Here is a 15545-nt window from a genome sequence, read left to right on the forward strand (position 1 = left end):
ACCATCCCCACCAGTGACAACATAGTCCAGCAATCAGTGTTTTCACATTATGCAGTAGTGTTAAACATCTATCTAGTCGTTCTTTTAATACACACGATCCCTCTATCTTACCGTGGGAGGCCTTTAATGATTAGCGATCGAGTTACTGCCAAGAGAAAAAAAAACTGTTCTGAAGATGTTGGCTTTAGGTTTTGAAGCTTGTTTATAACAAATGTCACACAGCTATCTCCTACAGCTGTGAATTTACTGGGGGTTAGAAAACCATTGGAAATAACACATTAAATTATTTAATTCTGTGCTAAAGTCTTTATACATCAAGGGCAGGAAAGTAAAATTTTGCATGGCTCATTAAACATACTGAAGTTATTGTATGCTTAAAAAAAATAAAAAAAAAATCAAAAAAAATCAGGTGATTCTGTGGGAGTCAGGTGGTAACCTTTCTCAGGTTTCACTCATTTCATATGAAATGACCCTTTTATACGAGCTAACAAAGAAAGCAGCAGGTGTTATCAGAACTCAGATTACAGATACAAACATACTCACTAACCTTCAAACACAGGAAGACAAGCATAGAAGAAGAAACTTTATTTAATACGTCAGAATAGCTCACATGCTACATGATTTGTTTTCTTAGTAAAACATCCGGATTTCTTTCGACTAATGCAGCGTAGTCCTCTTCATAACTGGACCCGAACAACCAAAACCCAGATTTTAGATCCAGTGGTGATGGGTTCGGATTGTGTTAACTGGCTCATCCATAAAACGTCTAGCTCGAAAGACCAAACCTAGAAATACCATATCTGACCCAGACAGGCCACACAGGGTCACGCTGTACGCTTTAATGCGTTCCAGGTCCGCTTCTCAAGTGTCAGTTTAAATGTGGAGTTATTGATCCCGTCAATTAATTAAAGGCACAAATAATAAAATCAAAAGTATAAAAAGGTTCTCCTTCACCTATACCAAACCATATATTGCCTAAAATGACTTGGTGGTAAACAAGTGATTCCAAAAGGTGATCATAAGCACTACAGACGATTTCACATAGCCTCCACCACAAGGCTACAAACTCACCTGATTTTGCCCTAAAACCACCGGATTTGCATCTTTCTATGTCCCAGCTCCTCCAAAGTGCATGTTTATCATTTAAAGATCTCTAAGCAGTCACCTGTGTTACCTGTCGGGTCACTTCTGTAAAATACAGTGTTGCATGTGCAAAGTAAATTCAGCACGTTTTTAATTTCTTGCCATGAAGCCTTTTGTTAGGCCACACAATACACAGTGCATGCATGAACTTATTCTTAGTCTGTAACTGAATTAAAACATTCGAAACCACAGTGTGTGTGTGTGTGTGTTCACATGTACTGAAAAACATTCAGCACAACAATACATGTGTGAAGAAAAATTCTATTACGTATATATATATATATATATTTGTGGGGTTTTTTCTTCTAAAAAAGTCATTTTTTTAAGACAGGATGCACCAGTTATGTACATATAGTTTACAAGAGCAACTGTGGGAGTCATGAATAAAAAATAATGAGGGGGACATCGTCTGAAACCTGCTCAGGCTTCTGCTGCAGGGGGTGCTGCTCTCCAGATTTCCTCTCCGTCTCCATCTTTTATCTGTGTCAGTTTTTTTTTTTTTTTTAGAGGAACAAAGACAGAAAATCCCCAAACTAAAAGTCGTCCAGAGGAAAGGTTCTCCTCTGCCTTCTCCATTTTAGCGACTGTCAGTTTTCTTTAATGCTGCCACTTCTTTCTGGTCCTTAACTTGTGGAATGTGGAACCTAGATCTGCTGCTTTGTGCCACTCTGTTAGGTCCTCATCAGTCCAGCTTGCGCGCGCCCAGTTTGAGAGGACCTTTAGCAGCTTTTCGTTCCGCCCGTTTCGCCTCCAGTTCCTTCCTCCTCTCCTCGCGTTTCTTTTTGGACAGCTCTGCCTTGCTGAGACCTAAGTGAAAATAAAACCAGAATGTCAATGACATCGTAGCTCAGGAGGCACATGATCGATCACAATTCACATGCTACTGCCTGTAAAACAAAAAAATGTGACCTTGGCTCTGAGAGCAGTTTGACTAAAGACCTATCAGCTGATCATTGTGAGCAAATTTCACTAAAATCAGACTAATGATCTAGGAGGTGTCATTCTTATGAATTGTGAACAGACATATGATGGATTTTTCACTGGTCCTTTACTGAATAAGCTAAAAATAAAGGGGCAGCTCTGTGATTTATTACTGCAGGTCTATATTTTTAGAAGCCTCACAGGAAACGCTAAAAATGCCCGACTGAAAGGAGGTACGAACTGAGTGGAGTCTCTACAATCAGGCCAATCCAGGTTCTCATTTCTGATTAAGGTAACCTCGTTGTTGGACTTACCCTGGCTTCCATCTACCGACTCCCAGCTCTCCTCAGCTCCCCAGTCTCCTGTTGGCTCTGCGCCCCAGCCATCTCCAGACTATCGTTGAGAAAACAACACAAACATAATTCTCTGTTATTCAAACCTAATCAAGCCAATGTACAATTACTGAAGAAAAAAAAATCTAATTTAATTCTTTAAAAATAAATAAATAAATAATATAATATTTAGTGATCTTGATCTCAATCGATAGATAGATCTGTTAATGCCCTTTTCTTAAACAACAGCGATTTTATTTTGAAGGTAAAAAAGAAGAAGAAAAAAGCCCACCGTGATGCTGAGGGCTGATCATGTGACTGCAGCTTTATGGTGTGCTCTGTTAAAATGCCATTTCAATGAAATCGGATAAAGTTTGGTGTTCCCTCTAATACACATGTAAGACTTTCAAGCCATAATCAAAAGTGCATTTAACACTCCGTTGTTTTTTTCTCTCAAATCTGAAAACCAACTTCTGTATTTTTGGCTCACTGCGCTCTCACCGTGGCAGCAGACATGCTGGCTGTGTTTCTCTGGGACACGCTGGCGAACAGATCATTTTGACTGGCGCCCTTTGTCGTGCTGTCCCAGTTGTACTCGCTGGCTAACCGCACACCTTCGGGCAGGGGCAGCGTTTTATTGGCCGAGCTTGTGTCGGTCTCCTCCTCCCCCCAGTCGTTCCCCCAGCCTTCCTCGCCTGCAGAGCTCTGACCCTGACCTTCTTTCTCGTTGGACCAGCTGTCATCGGCGTCCCAGCCTGAGCTCCAGTCGGAGCTCTGTTTTTTCACCACCATGGAGGTGGATGAGCGGCTCGCCTGCGTCACAGCGAAGAAAACTGAAATGAGTCCAGCTGCAGCTGATTTTTCCACATCTACATACACCCCCCAGATGTGACCAATTATTTTTTTGTTTTTACAGTGGAGAATTTTTTTTTAAACATTTGTTTTCAATAACATATACAAGTATATATTACAGGTAAATGGGAACCTTTCAAGTCAGCACACTATACTAGGAGGATTAATAGTTTAATATGACTCACAGTAATCTAACAATATCAGCAGTGCTCACAGCATTAGAGGAAGTAGAATGAGCACAAAAGGAATGACTGTCAAATAACTGCATTGCTTAGCATCTTCCGTCTGACCTTCTTTTTGGATGAACTCATTCCTGACCAGTCGGTGTTCCAGTCATCGGGCTCAGTCTGAGCTTTCTCTGGCTCCTTTGAGGAAACGTGCAGTCAATTTATGTGATTTCAAATTATAATTATGTGAGACCATAATCTTCCATTTATGCACAATACATATCCTAACTATTTTCTCCCTACCTCCAAACTTCCCCAGTCCTCCTCCTCATCCCAGCGGTCTCCTACAGGCTCATCATTGTTGTCTCTTACTTCAAGAGTCTGTGATTGGTTGGCACGACTAGAGGCACCGTGGTGAGTCAGGGAGGCTTGTTGATTTTTGTCTTGAGAACCTGAGATTGAAAGAAACGTTTTAATGTGAGACACTGATTCAAGGCACTGATTTGTGTGGGAACACTTAATAAATTAAAGAATAGTAACTGGGATACAGAGGCTGTTATTCTGCTGCTACACACAGGTTTTAAACTGCTAAGCGGGGATCTGCTATAGCTTTTCATATTTATAACCATAAGTATACATGTTCATAGCCTGCATATAGCTTGTACACTCACTACAGTTATAGCCTGTACATACTTATAGCTATAGTAAATTGATAACATAGTACCGTGTACATTGTAACACATTTATAATAGATCTATATTCTGTAATATATCTATATTTTTGCTAAAGCACTTCTGGATGGACGCAAACCTTGTACTTGTGCAATGAATTCTATTCTATTCTGTGAGATCCACTGACTTGCCTGAAGTTACAGATCTATCAAAGCACAATGCAGGGACTCCAGCAACACCTAAAGGGAAGAGGAACAACTTTATTGACTGACCAAGGCATTTTGGCTTGTGGCCTCATCAGGGTCATCTGAAGGTCACAAGCTGAAACGCGTTGGTCAGTCAATAAAGTCTTAGATCTGTATTGACAGATGAAGGCTTTGTGTTGTAAAAGGAAGCTGACACCTCCCAGCACCAGCAGTCCCACTAATATAGACACATACACTTATTCCAGTGTTGAGATTCTTTAGATGATTCTATTTAGATTAAATATGCATGTTAGTGTATGTAAATCTTTATTTTTTTTTTAAAAAAAGGCAGGGTGCTGTGGTTCCACCTCACCTGTTGCGGCTGTTCCATCACTGGCACTAGGGGGAGTAGTGGGGCTGGTGGCATTAGCGGCAGGTCCGCCTCCCTCAGTGCCTGTACCCCCCTCCGTCCCTGGAGCATTGCGGATCAGCTTAGAAGTGAGCGAGCTCATGCCTGTCACAGCCCAGCCAGCCCAACTGGACGAGGCACCTGCAGGCTGAGCAGACGATGCTACGTCCTTTTCTGCAGGATACACAAAACAGAGTTGTTACGTTTAAGTTTTCATATAAAATGTGTCTATTAATTTGATTAAAGCCATCTGAGATAGTTACAGGATTATTTGTTTCTTTTTCTCAAACTCTATTCATGGTAAAGAAACAACTACACAGCATGGAGTTTCTAGTTTGAGGGAAGATTTCCAGTGCAGTTTATAGTTACATACCGATCTCAGCTAGCTTGCTGGGGTCTTCTGACACAGTCTCTAGTTTGGAAAGGAAACTCTTTATGGCTTTGAATGCCTGACACGGAGAAAGAGACAGGCAAAATTAGAGGTTCAGAACAAGCACCAAGACATGTAGACATCCCAGTTTCAGCAAATAGTCCCTTCTTGCACTAGTCGTTTGACAAATGTGACTGAATTAACAAAATCTAAAACCGTAAAACTATATTTGTATTTTAGCTTTGTGCACAATATTGTTTCAACTAATGTTATTAAATTAAATTAAAAATAGACTTTAGAAAAAAAGTCTATTTTTAATTTAATGTCATTTAACTGAAATGTTCTTGCACATTTTATTTTTAGTTAAATGCTGCAAGATTGATAACTCCACCACCACTGCTGGTACACAGCATCAACCGCTGGTTTGCATGCAAGTCTTCAAAACAGCTGTAAGATCGAGGATCAAAAAGACTACAAATAAATTTAAAACATTCTTGGCATAGTTACAGGTAAAACTAAGGAACACTACAAACCAACGCAAGAGTACAAGCTGTGAGAAACCATGAAACCACATATCTCCAGCAGTCGAATACCTGACTCGCTGAGTTTTTATAGTCATTATCTAGACTTTTGTTTCTGTAATTTCAGGTCATCACATTTTTTATCTTGTAAGCACAAAAGAGCACCTTTTTAAATTCATTTGTTTTATTTTGTCTTATTTTGAATTCCTGCTTGATTCTTGCTTTTTTGTTGCTATGATTAGCCATTTGTGAAAAGCCTCCGTGTGCAACTGATGTTTGTTAAAAAGAAATTGTTAAAATAATACATTTCAGTTCATTCTGGTTTTTTGTATTCAAAGTATAGAAAAAAAAAATACTGAATGGTTGATTTGAATGAGTATACCAGTGCAATTGTAGGCAACATATGGCCAAAAACAACATTTGTTTTTGAAGGTTATTTGAACATACTGCAATCATATATATACACATCTATCTATAGCTCTATCTATATATTGTGATATTCGATTTTCCTCACATCACCCAGCCCTACCTGATCCCTGACGCTCTTATCGGGGTCAACAGTAACAGCACACAGGGTGGGCAGGATACGGGCAGCAATCTCCGTTACACTGTAGTAGTTGTGTGTAGCCGCAAAGCCCAGCACGCCAGCAGAGCGCGACGCAGGGAACGGGTCCTTTGTGGCTCGAGAGAAGGCAGAAATCAGAACGCGCTGTCGAGTCTGTGAACAGCGAGACAATTAAATTCTTTACTGAGCACTGATCTCAGTCTTTCGGTTTTTTTGTTTGTTTTTTTTTTAAGTTTTACACAGTGATGCAGGTCTGCCTTACCCCAGCGTTGAGGTAGGAGGCGATTTTTCCCAGGCAGACGGTGGTGTTGCATCGGATTGGGCCTTGTTCGTCTCTAGCCTGGAGCCGGGCAAAGTGACGCATCAGTTCCTGGTTCAGGTTGGTCTCATTTAGCTTCGGAGCCAGCAGCAGCATAGACTGGGGGGGAGGGGGAAGAGAGCATATTTAGGATGCTATCTGTCATGTACTATATGTATGAGATAACGCCTGTTATATTGTGCTTGTGTTTAATTGTGAAAACTACCTTCACCGTCTGTTCCCTGATAGCAGGGTTTGTGTCTGTGAAGCCGTGAACAACATGAGGGAAAATCTGGGAATTCACTGCAGCCTCATTCAAATACTGAATGAACTGCTCCATCTGAGAAAGACAGAGACAGAGTTAGGGTGAGTAAAAGATAAATGGTTTTATTCTTTAATACTAGAGATGGCACGATACCACTTTTTTATGTCCGATACCGATATCATAAATTTGGATATCTGCCGATACCGATATGAATCCGATATAGTGTCTTTTAAATCAACAAAACTGTTTTTTTAAATATCTTGCTGCATTTTGTATAAGTTCATACTCAAGTTTAAAACAACAACTACACTAAAGCTATTCTGTTATACCTGTATGCAAAAAAAAAATGTTTCATAGTTCAGCAATACTGATCAATCTAATAAACTTAGACCTACACCATCCTCCCTATTCTGGTATTTTAAAGAGTACTTAGCGTAAATATTAAGCAACCTAACTAATAGGGTTCCAACTCCCAGCAACAAAAATAAATAAATAAAAAATAGGGAACCACCCCTCACGCTCCACCTCATGATGCTTAATCGACGTAATCAACCTTAATTTGATGCAGTGTGAAAAAAAATGCACAGAAATCAATTCTTTTCCCAAAGGAAAAAGTACTATAGCTTACTAGGGTATATATTAGACTTAATAGTTACTATATACAGTAATTGACTTCTATTCATTTTACATCAAATTAAAACTTTGGGTGTCAGATAATTATTTATTAAAAGCTAGACATTTTAAATGAGAATAAGAAAGAAAAGTATGTCTTTGTGCCCTCTTTTCCCTGTTCATGCCCTATCGGCCCCCCTGGCTAAACTTTGCTAGATCCGCGCCTGCACAGTTACGTCAGCTACGTAGAAAAAGATCCTCGAGTAGAAAGTAATATTAAATAAATTCTAACAACAGCTTATCAAGCTTAAACGTGCTGCTGTTGTTCAGCCGCTTGTTTCCTCTTTCTGGTGCAAAGTGGGTCAAAAACAAACACGAGAGATGGACTCGCGACAGAAAAGCCGATCAGCTGATCGTTAAGCAGTTTCATGATTGAAGTAGCAGCAAGAAGAGGCAGTCGCTTGTTAAGCTTAACGCAGGAATGCTTTACATTCAGAGATGGACTTACACACTTGCTTTACTTCTCTCGGGATAACTTTGTCAGAGATGAAATGCCGGGTTGCTAGCGAAGCTCCAAATGCTATCCAGACCACCGACAGGTCCCGCATGCCACAGCCGCTCTATCACGTGATGCATACTGCTCCGACGTGCTAACGTTCTGAGGTGAGTTACGGCGTGTTGCAAGTTTTGTGAGGTGCTTTCGTGATATTTAATGGATCGGATTACACTTTTTATTTTTCTCCGATATCCGATCCAGTAATTTAGGTCAGTATCGGACCGATACCGATACGTAATATCGGATCGGTCCATCTCTATTTAATACAGAGATAAAAACAGCTGGACAAGCATGTGATTAAACAACTGTTTGTTATGTTTTACTGTTCTTTTAACCAATGTTTCTCTTTCCATGCTAGAAATAACATACCATAAAATTAAATATGAACTCTATATTAAAAACGTAAAATAAATAAGAACACCATCTCGGCAATATTCACCCTAATCACTGAAAAATCTCTGAAACTAGTCAATATTTAAAAAGAACAAAACTGTTTTGTGCAGAACTTGTTTTTAAAATCTTACACATAATTACCTCTGCAAGGAAACCAAAAGAATATTCCACACCTGCTGCAGAAGTCGTATCCTCATAGCTCGGTCTGTGGAGGAGAACATTTTCACAATGACAGGGATGATTTTCTGCTGGTACTCTTCTGCTGACAGAAATTTTCCCACCTAGAAAAACAGAGGAAGAGAGAGAGATGGAAGAAAAAGAAGTGCACAGATATAGCTACAATCATGTCATTTTTCAACTTGTCTCGAGAATGATTTTACTGATGATTATTGTCTGCTTCACTGTCTGTTTCTAATTAGGGTCTAAAGTCGCCTCGGGAGTTGGGATTTACCTTAAAGAGTGGTGTGAGGACGACAGCGCCTGCATTGCCAAACTCAAAAGCGGTGAGCAGCTGAGGCAGGACTTTGTGCTTACAGAAGTCTTCAGGGAAAGAATCGAGATTGTCACTCAGATCCTGGAAGAACTGCTGCTTCTCGGCTGGCTCCTTGATCTAGAAAGGATCGTTTTAAAGAGATCATCTAATTTCTGCAATAGATGATTGGACTAAAGCGAGGCATGGTGTCCAGATTAAACTTGTTTAGCCAAATGCCATCAATCTGTTTGGGATTTTGATTAATATCAACCTCTGTTTTAATACTTCATGCTGTGACTTGACTAGAATGTTTTTATTGTAGTTGTAACACAAACAAAAGTCTGTGTAAGACCTGAATCTCTTCCAGGAAAAGGTTGCTCTCCACAAAGCTGCTACTCAGGAATCCCCCTGGGGCTCTACAGTTCTGGAGAAACCGGGCAGGGTTTGGCCGAGTCCGGGGGTTGGCTCCAACCAGCTCACAGTAATGGGGAACCAGAACCTTGGGGATCTGTGGGAACAGAAAGAAAGAAAAAAAAACAAAAAACAATAAACTTGACTTATACCTTTTTTTTTTCTCATATGACAAAAAAAAAATAAAAAAAAAATAAAAAAAAATATCTTCAGCTGTCAGTGAGCCTATGAAGCAACAGCACTAAGACTAAAGCTCGCAACGAGAGATCACATTTCCTTCATAAGAGCTTCTCCTCGCAGGCCCCTTCATATTTTAAAGACCTCATTAACACACTATTCTGACAGAGCACTCAAAGCACACAGGATGCAGAGCCTTCAGCTATCAGGCCACTCTCTCATAGAACATGCTCTCTACTTTAGGATTGGGCTTAAAACATAAATTCTTGAAAAATCTTAAAATTAGGGTTGGATCAGGTGACCCGGAACTATCGCTTATTTATGCCGCTATAGGCTCAGACTGTTAGAGAGCTTCCCATGATGCACTGAGCACTTCTCCACTCCAGTCATGTTTGCAAGCCATTAACTTTTGTTTCCTCTTTCCTGTGGTTTATCTTTCGTCCTGTTTTCACAGTTTTTTCTCCCTGGTGGCACCAAACGCGGGTTCATATTAGATCATCAGATTCTTGGGTTTCTCTCCAGTTGATCTTAACCATGACATATGTATTATTTAAGGGCCCTGCTATCCCACTATATGTTCAGTCTATTGTTGCTGATTCTTTACATAAGCAGAATCATGTAATTTCATTTAAACAACAACCATCATAATCTAAATATTCCTAAAAGCTGCATTTTTCTTAAATAAGAGCATGCACTCCAAGGAGCAAGGACAATATTTAATCATAAGGTGTTTGGATAAACAGCAATTGAAGACACAAACCTTTCCCAGGGAACGGAGGGAAGAAGTACGTGGCAGCGGCCCGTTGAACACCTCCCAAATCAGGCAACCTAGTCGCCACACCTCTCCTGCCCTGTAACAAAAATACACACAGGTCAGTGCAAAAGGGTGCAGCCAAAGCGCATCAGGTAGTTTTTCTCTAAATGTCACACTCACCATTTCTCTCCACTGCTGTTAGACATCTCTGGTGGGTCATATTTCTCCATGTCTGGGTAAACTGCCTTTGGTGCAGGGAGCGAGACCCCACTTGGGTCTCCCTGCTCAGGGGCCACATGGTCGAGGGCTCCTAGCTTCCACTCTCCAGCTCGATCCACAAAAACAGCCCATATGCCCAGGTTGTTATGGAGCAGATGGCAGTCATTGATGAGAAAACTCAGAGCTTTCTGTAAGCAAACAGAGGAAGAGACGGTGAGAGACGACTAATAGAGGACAGATGCCACAAACAGCTCAACTCTCCTGTCCTTACCACTATCTGATGGAGTCCCCATGAGATCTCCAGTTCCCCAACACCACCCTTCTCTGCCCGTGCCTTCAGATGGGCTGCCAGGGGTGTAACCTGCTCAGTAACCAGGTAGAGGCTCTTCTCTGTCTGTAACAACCACACCAAGCTCATCAATCAACTAAGAAAGGAAAAAAAATAAAAGCAAAACTATACTTCAAAACTATTCTATGTCACTGCATTAAACAGTAACTTGACATAGGAAAACAGCTTCTCCACAACAGTTTTTGCATTTATCTATCATATGCACAGCACATTTATACATCACAGCATTTTCCCCATCAGATCTCTATTAAAAACATGCTATAAATTAATACTAAATTTACTGAATATTGGAGAGTTCAGATCACAGATATTTTAGAAGAAAAAGCGATTACCATTGCTTTGCTGGATATTTGATTATGCACCAGTTCTTCAACATGCTCTATTTTTATCTACTGACTGTTTTTCCTCTGCTTGATTGTATCATTTTCCAACCTTGCCATTGTGTACTTTCATTGCCAGGTGTCTTTGTGAAAGATGTTTTCTCTCAAGAGACTCCTTGCAGGGCTTGCAAAATCGCTAGCCCGACATCCCAGGGCTAGCGATTTTTCTAGTCGGGCTACCAAAATCTATCTCAGCCCTGCCCGTCGGGCTATCATAGGAAAATATATGTCAGTGCTTTTGCATTCTTTTGAAAATGTAGCATCAATGAGCCACTGTCAATATGTGACATATTGAAATCGCGTTAGAATTTGCTCTTGTTTTTTGCTTTCACTTTGCAATCACGCGAACGGTGTGTAGAGAGCGGCAGCACTGATTGGTGAGTGACGATTAATTGCGCACCAATTCCTCTGGCATCGTCTTATCACTCATTAGCTTACTATTCAGACATGACAAGTGAAATCTCCCGCAGCAAGCTTAAACATGTGAGAGGTTGATCGCGCAGAGAATCGCTGACCGTTATGCAGGTGTGTGTGTAAAAGCAGCAGGATTTAAGCCGGTATTTTAGTTCTGCTCAGCCAAATAAGACAGGTCAGGGTGAAGAAGGGGCAGCCAAAGAAAAGCCGATCACAAAATGGAAAAGTTATGAAAAATCAGACTATGAAGCAAAAAAAAAAAAGTGCAGCTTTTTTGGTTTCATGGACAAAAGAATTTCTGTGGCTGGAATATGACGAGCTAAATAACATGATGTTCTGCCAGGTGTGTTGTGAGTTTCATTCAATTTCTGAGTCAACAAGCGCCTTTGTTACTGGGACCAGTGATTTTAAGAAAGACCCCATTAGAACCTATGAGAAATGCAAGAAATGCATTATTGCTCAGTCTGCAGTATCTTTCCCAGAACAAACAGCAATTGCAAAAAAACATACTAAAAATAAACCAAGCACAAGAAGAAGTCCTGAAAAAGCTGTTTAAAACAGCGTACTATGTTGCAAAGAGTGAACTACCATTGGCAAAATTTAGCAGTCTTTGCAAACTTCAAATAGCAAATGTCCTAGAATCTTGGTTCCACTTGCCTCTTACCTGTGACTCCAGTGGAAATTTCAGATTCAGGATCTGACACAGACTGATTCATGTCCTACACAGTTCTTACAAGTTCATAGAAATTTCTGTTCAATGAGAACCAAGTATTTGAGTTGATGATTGTAATTTTTATACAGTTGTTGTGATTTGTATTTTAACAATTTTTTGATTAATTTTTGTTTCCGTTACAATATTATACTTTAATGTATAATATTGTAACGGAAACAAAACATAAAAAAAAAGTGCTTTTTTTTTTTTTTTTTTTTTTAATTCGGGCTACTTAAATTTATTTTGGGCTACCAAAAACTGAAGAGTGCCGAAGGGCTACCAGGGATTTAGAAATTTTGCGAGCCCTGCCCTGGTTAAATAAATGATTAGCTAATGCTGTATGGTTTGCTGGTCATATTCCTTGGATAGATTCTCCAGATGAAAGGGTAAAATCATATCCTTAGTTGAGCTAATAGTGAATAGTGTGTCAATTACACTCTCATTAAAAACCAAAGAGAAAGCTGTGTAATTGTCTGCTACTTCACTCACTATAACTACTATAAAACTACTATAAACCTACAGGAACCTATTCCCACTCACCTCTGTCTTAATGTTTAATATGCAGAGAAGAGCAGATGACAGAAATGAGACACAACTAATTATATGACAATTACAGCAAAACATGGAATCTCAGCTCTAAATATCAAGAAAAGTGTGTTTAAAGCAAAGTGGTTTCTGTTAAATTTAAGTCACAATAAAATACATACCTCCAACCCATCAACATAGGCCAGGATGTTAGGGTGACGCAGGGTCTTCATACGCTTGAAGGCAGCCTTGGCGAGCTGGGTCTGCTGCTCTGTGCCCTGAGCCACCTCGTATACAAACACAGACACTGGCTCTCCAGTGGTCTGAGGAGAAAGATTGGAGTAAGAGCAGCCAGTTATAATTACTCCATTGCTCTTAATTAAGCCAATATTTTGTGGTTGTAGTCCAAGTCTAAAATTTTACTCCAACTTGAGTATGCATGTTACTAACAGACATTACTACTTGCATGCCATTTAATTTTGTGTCTCTCCAGTATTTTCTGTTTTGCCCTGTTCTCTCTATACTCTACTTTATCCATTCTCTTCTCTTTTTCTTCAACTTTAACTGATCATGGCAGATTGCTGCCCCACCCTTAGCCTGGTTCTGCCGGACATTTCTTACTTCACACTACAGCCAAGTACAGCACACAGGGGATCATCTGACTGCTGGGTTTTTTCTCTAATATCATAGGGTCTTTACCTTACAGTGTAAAGCCCTTGAGGCCACTGTTGTTGTCATTTGGTGCTATACAAATAAAACTAAATTAATCTGAAGTGAAGCTATCCTCTTCAAACAGACTACTCCCATTTTCCTTCCATTGTAATATTTCACTGGTGTTATAAATTTACAGGTAATATTATCATAGCTATATTTAAGCAATTATAATAGGAAAAAAAATCTACATTCACCCTACAATCAAAATTCCAGAAATTAGGGTAAATTATGTACTAGCTTGACTTACACCAACACTCCCATTTCATCGGACTGATGTGAACAGTATCGTGGCCTTACATCCGTGCTGTATTAAATATAGATATAAATGTAGCCATCGTGCAGAAAATATTACCAGTAAGAAGTAACTGTCAATACTGTATACAGAATTTTGAAAAGACATTTAATGTGACTGAGGATGACGAAAGTAGGAAGTTTGAGCTCGGCTGCCCGCGGTGAAGATGATGACACTGAGATTATAGCTTTCCGCTTCTCGGTGATAATAATGAAGCAGTGGGTTGTATGCAGTGCTGTCTGCAGTTAAGACGGAATCTTTCATTCCTGAAATAAAGCATTAACTTTAAAACAGCTCAAATAAGAGCCGTTACTCGGCTAAAACGGGTGACGTGGCGAGAAATACGTGTCTGCCTCTGGGGGTAAACAAAAACCCTGAGCTAGGCTAGTCAGCGACAATTATCAGACAGACAGACCAAGCAAAAGAAAAAAAAAGACTACCAAGACTGACTGACTGACTGACTGACTGACTGAACGAATGAATGAAAAACACCCGAAAAACGCTAACAGAGCTGACATTTAATCTGAAGGCTAAATCAAGCTCTAAAGCTGACTTGTCAGCTTATTGGCAGGCCCCACAACCGATCGAGCTAACGCTGACTGCTAGTGCATCAGCAGCAGCGGGATGCCGCTTTTACCTTTCGCTTTCCCCGGTGTAGAGTCCATATTCCGGACTTTTCCTGGCTGTCTGGAAGAAGTTCATACGCAAAGTCTTTCACGGGATCCCTAGCGAAAAAGGACCACATCTCCCCTTAGCTCCGCACTTCATCAAACACACAGCGACAGGTGAACTACACAGTGCTAGCTAGCGACTGGCACGGATGTTAAATGCCTCCGCAGAAACGACTTTTCGGCCTATTAGTTCCACAAGAAGTTAAGCTTACTCAGGTTTTTGAGAAAAAAAAAATATATATAAAAGACTTAATTTATTATATATAAATTCCCCTCACTCGTTCTCTCACCAAATTAAAGCCTCAAACTGAACTTTGGGTAGTAATAAAATAATGTCGATTAAAAAAACGTCACCTGTCCAAAAAACGGTTGCAATATGTGTAGCAAAATATAAATTCCGATGAATACTTCTCTATTACAGATTAAAACGTGCTTCACAAAGGCAATCAAACTAATTAAATCCTTAAAAAATATGAAGGGCAATAAAGTTAATTTTTCCATAAAAATATGTGTTCTTAGACATGCCTTAAAGGAAGTTATTGACCATGCCAAGCTGATTTCCTTGGTCAGAATCAGAGCCATCTACTGCTAAGTCAGTTGGACTTTTAAGATCTTATAAGTATGAAAAAAAATCTAAAGTCAAAGCTGACATCCTTACTCAGCATATGTCTCTGATATATTTTTATAAGATAATTTGTGTTGTTTTTTATTAGATGCAATGTAAATGTGAAGAGAGCAAGTAAACGTAGTGAACCTTTTTCAGCTCAGACAGGACTAGGACCATAAACTTCATCTGTTAAAAACAGAACAAATAGATCAAATACATTATTAATGTGCAAAAAGTCTTGGGCCACTCTTCGTTTCCTTATATTTCTCTCCAAACAAGGTACAGTATGCCGCCTCCACCGTGTTTTACAGATGGCTGTAGACCCTCACTTTGCTCACTGTTGATGAGACTTCATCAAACGGTGAATGAATCATCTGAAGGGTCTGATGATCTCTAGAGTCCAATTTTAGGACTTTGCTGGATTTTTTTTTTTCCTATTTCTTAAGAATTTGACTTTAGTCTTCATCTAATGTGGATAGTTTCTATGCTTGAGATTACTTCTTTTGTCCTCCACTTGTCCATTTTACAAAAATATTTTAAAGATACACACAATTCACACCATTGTGAGTTGTTTTTCTTAAACTACAT

The 15545-nt window shown here is 39.7% G+C and overlaps 1 protein-coding gene across 1 annotated transcript; it reads right to left on the minus strand.

Annotated features, from left to right (window-relative positions):
* Window positions 1-570: 570 nt before the first annotated feature.
* On the minus strand, window positions 571-14520 carry scyl1 (SCY1-like, kinase-like 1). The gene is made up of 18 exons (XM_026143572.2): window positions 14317-14520; window positions 12856-12996; window positions 10565-10687; window positions 10255-10481; window positions 10081-10171; window positions 9085-9240; window positions 8712-8870; window positions 8434-8541; window positions 6661-6774; window positions 6399-6554; window positions 6101-6289; window positions 5054-5129; window positions 4645-4854; window positions 3719-3867; window positions 3539-3613; window positions 2898-3209; window positions 2379-2457; window positions 571-1950 (listed from the first exon to the last, which is right to left on the minus strand). Exons 1-18 carry the CDS (start codon window positions 14422-14424, stop codon window positions 1826-1828), a joined length of 2598 nt encoding a protein of 865 aa, XP_025999357.1. The 5' UTR covers window positions 14425-14520; the 3' UTR covers window positions 571-1825.
* Window positions 14521-15545: the final 1025 nt, after the last annotated feature.

This window comes from Astatotilapia calliptera, chromosome 2 (assembly GCF_964374335.1).
Source record: "Astatotilapia calliptera chromosome 2, fAstCal68.1, whole genome shotgun sequence".
In the NCBI taxonomy this organism is placed as follows: Eukaryota; Metazoa; Chordata; class Actinopteri; order Cichliformes; family Cichlidae; genus Astatotilapia; species Astatotilapia calliptera.